Source organism: Haplochromis burtoni, unplaced genomic scaffold (assembly GCF_018398535.1).
Source record: "Haplochromis burtoni strain Fernald_Lab_line unplaced genomic scaffold, NCSU_Asbu1 Contig_466, whole genome shotgun sequence".
Taxonomy (NCBI): Eukaryota; Metazoa; Chordata; class Actinopteri; order Cichliformes; family Cichlidae; genus Haplochromis; species Haplochromis burtoni.
Genome location: NW_024582827.1, coordinates 365279 through 369092, shown reverse-complemented (window position 1 = coordinate 369092; position 3814 = coordinate 365279). Strand labels below are relative to the sequence as shown.

Here is a 3814-nt window from a genome sequence, read left to right as displayed (position 1 = left end):
AACAAAGAAAGAGAGAAGTATGTGATGGGAAAAGTGGGAGGGAGTAAAGTAAAGTTTAAAAGAGACTTACGTTGATCTAACGTACATTATTGCAGAAGCAGCAACAAACCATTTTAATCACTGATTAATCCATGTGGTCCAGTAATGAAAAATGCAAATATAATGCAACAAGTGCAACATCTTAAATGTGCTTGTTTGTCAGATAAACCACCTGAACGTTTCATTTTATCATCTCCATATTTAAACAAATAAACTGGTTTTAGGATTTTCAGTTTTTCACACACATCTCTTAAACATTACGTCACCAGTTTAAACACTGGTGGCTTGGACTGCATTTCTCATCTTTTTTTAAATTGTGGGTTTCATACAACTTGGCTTTCTGTTAGTTTATCTAATATTTGTGAAACCATGCTCACTTTGGGGTGACTCACACTTTTATTTAAAGCCGTGTTACTGTATGTTAGTTTAAGTTAGTTCCACGATAGAAGATCAGAGACATTTTAATCATCATTAAAGTTTGAGAGCTGAAAGAGGGAAAAGAAGATTCTACAAAGAAGCGACAGATGACCGAGCCAACTCCTACCTGCCAGTCTGTTGTTGACCACGTTGTGTCTGGACCACAACCACAAGACTGCTGTGGGCAGTGATGTCACCTGCTCCAGAGTCTCTGCTGCCATGTTCTCAAAGTGTCCCGCACACTCCCTGCAGCCAAAGAAGTTGTGGACGTAGCTTCTCATCGCACGCAGCACCTCCTGAGGATCTGAAGACGAGGAACAAACTGTTGCTTGTTTTTTCTTTAAAAACAGTGCACAATACTTTAAAATACATTACAGTACGTTTAAATTCAACTTTACTGTAGCATTTATCATTTCCTCCAAAGTCGCTCACAATCACAGGCACATCTAAATGCAGAAACGCACCTGAGCATGCACCTCCTGAAGGTGTGCCAGTGGCAGCGAGGATCCACCACCCGCTGGATTCCCACGATTACGTGGGAGTCACCCAGAGCTGGGTTAACCCCCATATTGAGATGAATGGGATAATGCAATCTGGAGATTAAAGGCCGTTAACGCTCTATGTGAATGGTGGCCCGGCTGTTGTCTCAGGACTCCAGCAGCCCGCAAACATATTTCCTTTTAGCCGTTTGCTTTTGTCCTCAGCTTAGCAGATCCTTTAGATGTTCACCAATCAGCTGGTGAGAGCACGGACAGGAGCTTTGAGCCCTTTATGAAAATAACGATAGGCCTGTGGATGGGTGTATGCAGATATGGATAAATGATGTTTTCTCTGATAGTCAGAAGTGTGTGTTAGTGTGTATGCATGCGCCTTTTAAGCCGTGGTGGTCTGCGGTGGGCCAGATGGACACCATTTTTGGCCAGTCCATCTGCAGGTCACATAATGGTCTGTAAACCTGGGGATTAACCTCGGTGTGGATGCATCTGAGTGTGCCTGTCTCTGTGCGTACTGAAGGGAGATTAACGTCCCTGCCAGGAGCGGAGCCTCTGGTCATCTGCCTCCTATTTTTATTAACCACTCACATTCCACTAATCTACAATAATCCCTTTTCACACAAACAATTAGGCTCAATTTGAACTGTTAAAAATAAAAATATAAACTAACTCATCTCTGTCAGATCAGGTCACTGTTGGGAAGGAAAAAGGCCAAACCAGAGCTCATGTGTTTACAAAGCTCTCTCATCCTCAGTCTTCCACTGCATTTTTGACCTCTCAATGACCTTTTAATTCATTGCAACACAAACTGTTTGTACCTGAGCCTTTGCTGTTAGCTTGAACAGTAAGAACATGGAAGAGAGTCCACACCCCACAGGGATAACGTCTGAAGTGGGGCTGTGAACCCTGGCAGCCCACCCACCTCACACCGTCTGGCAGCGTAGAGTTTGGAGACTGAGAAAAACAGAAGAAAAATCAAATTACAGGTAAATGTGAAGTAAGGACAGGAAACAAACAAGCTAAATAAAGGAAATCACGTTTTCTTTCTCGTTGTTTTAAAATAAAGCAGGAGGCCTAATTTATCATAAACCTGCACGCTGACCTCTTACTCCAGTGAACATGAGATCTGCTGCATCTCTGCACAAACCCCTGCAAACACCTCTGCACAGGCCCGACTCTGCAGATGAAAACGGACCTGAACAAATGGATTACTGAACCTCGTGTGGTCACTAGAGCTTCTTGGCAAACGCTATTCAGCTTTTTAGGAAATGTGGGGGGCTTTTCAACAAAAGGGAGACCCATTTTATGATTCTTCAAAGGAAAGAAAGTGTCTTAGTGTTCAGAGAAGCTGGAAAGTATCACCAGGCTTTTCCTCTAAATGAGACAAAACTCTAAAAGTAAAGAGTCTCTCCAGTATCTCGAGATCCGTTCAACTTAATGAAAGCAGCTGCGTGGAGTTTCCTGATCAATGAGAAGTCAATCTCAGGTTAATGGCTCAGCCCTCCACTAATGAACAGAAGCTATCTGCATCTCTAACCACGAGCCACAGTTGAATTCAACAACATATTTTCTCTGACATAAAGTCGTTGCGCTCATTGCACTGCACTGCCATCACTGGCTTGATTGACAGGGTTACTCAGATGTCAATAGTAAAGATTTGGTGCAGAGTCCATTTCCTCCGAGGCGGAGTCTATTCATACCTTCCCATTGATTCATTGATCCATTGATTTGCCTGCTAAAAGCTAATGATGTAAGTAAGTGAGTCTTTCAATTTGTGAGCGGCTGTACGCCGGAGGCACGCGGGCTTCATTCCAAAGACAACAGCACATAGATTTCCAGCTGCATGCGCTGGCACAGAGACAAGCGCAAAGCAGATACGGCAACATCTGGATACTCATCTTTAAGAGCATTTTTCTACCCCTAAACTTGTACAGAAGGGTTTTTTTTAAGATGTATTTTTATGCCCATTTTGGCATTTCTTTGACAAATTATTGTGCTGCCTCTGAACTGATTAAGTGTCCAGACTGACAAGTGACCTTGTGGCTAAGCAGAACGACGAGGCTACTCCCAGCCAGACGCTCGGACATCAGTCTGGGTGTATTTTGTGATGACCTGCCCTCTGTTCTCCCTGCAGCTGCTCATCTGTCTGCTACTCTCTCCTCTCCCTTCCTTCCTTCGGCTGCTTTGGCTAACAAAAAAACCTGTTCTATGTTTGCATTTATGTACTTTCTAAATGTAGTCTGCAAACTACAAACTATTTTTGAAACCAGTGAATGCCACAGACATAAACAACGTTACTACAAATAATTCGGATGCACCAAATTCATTTTAATAATAATAATAATGTATAATTTGTCCCTGTCAGAGCTCACCTGTGCATCATTTTCCAGTTTTTCTTTAAATGTTTCGTATGAAATGCGATCTCCAGTCTGCTTCTGTAGCCAGGAGTTTAAATCCTTCAGCAGGTTCGTTACTATAGGACGGCCTGGGAAGTACTAAGGAAGAACAAAGCACAACATATTCATGGTTCGCAATACAAACAAGGAAAACATCTCTAATGAGTTCCAGTAAACAGACTAGAAAATGAAGGGCATTTTGGGGAACAGTTGCAGGTTTGAATCCGTCGATTCATTACTGGAATAAGAGACATATCACCAGTGTTGGTCAAGTTACTTGAAAAAAGTAATCAGTAACTAATTACTGATTACTTGCCCAAAAAGGTAATCCCGTTACTTTACTGATTACTTATTTTCAAAAGTAATTAATTACTTAGTTACTTTTTAAAAACACGATTTACAACCTGAAGAGGTGATAAAGCGATAGATCTTTCAGCCCAATTCTACTTTTTCTGCATAATCATCATA

General features: G+C 42.0%; 1 protein-coding gene across 1 annotated transcript in view; it reads right to left on the bottom strand.

The window, feature by feature from the left end:
• qsox1 (quiescin Q6 sulfhydryl oxidase 1) overlaps window positions 1–3814 on the bottom strand; it is a 24565-nt gene that overhangs the window by 6873 nt on the left and 13878 nt on the right. The window contains exons 9-11 of the mRNA XM_005945921.3: window positions 3323–3445; window positions 1769–1904; window positions 584–760 (exon numbers count right to left, since the gene is read on the bottom strand). Of these exons, the coding sequence (XP_005945983.1) occupies window positions 584–760; window positions 1769–1904; window positions 3323–3445 (436 nt within the window). The remainder of the gene's footprint in view (window positions 1–583; window positions 761–1768; window positions 1905–3322; window positions 3446–3814) is intronic.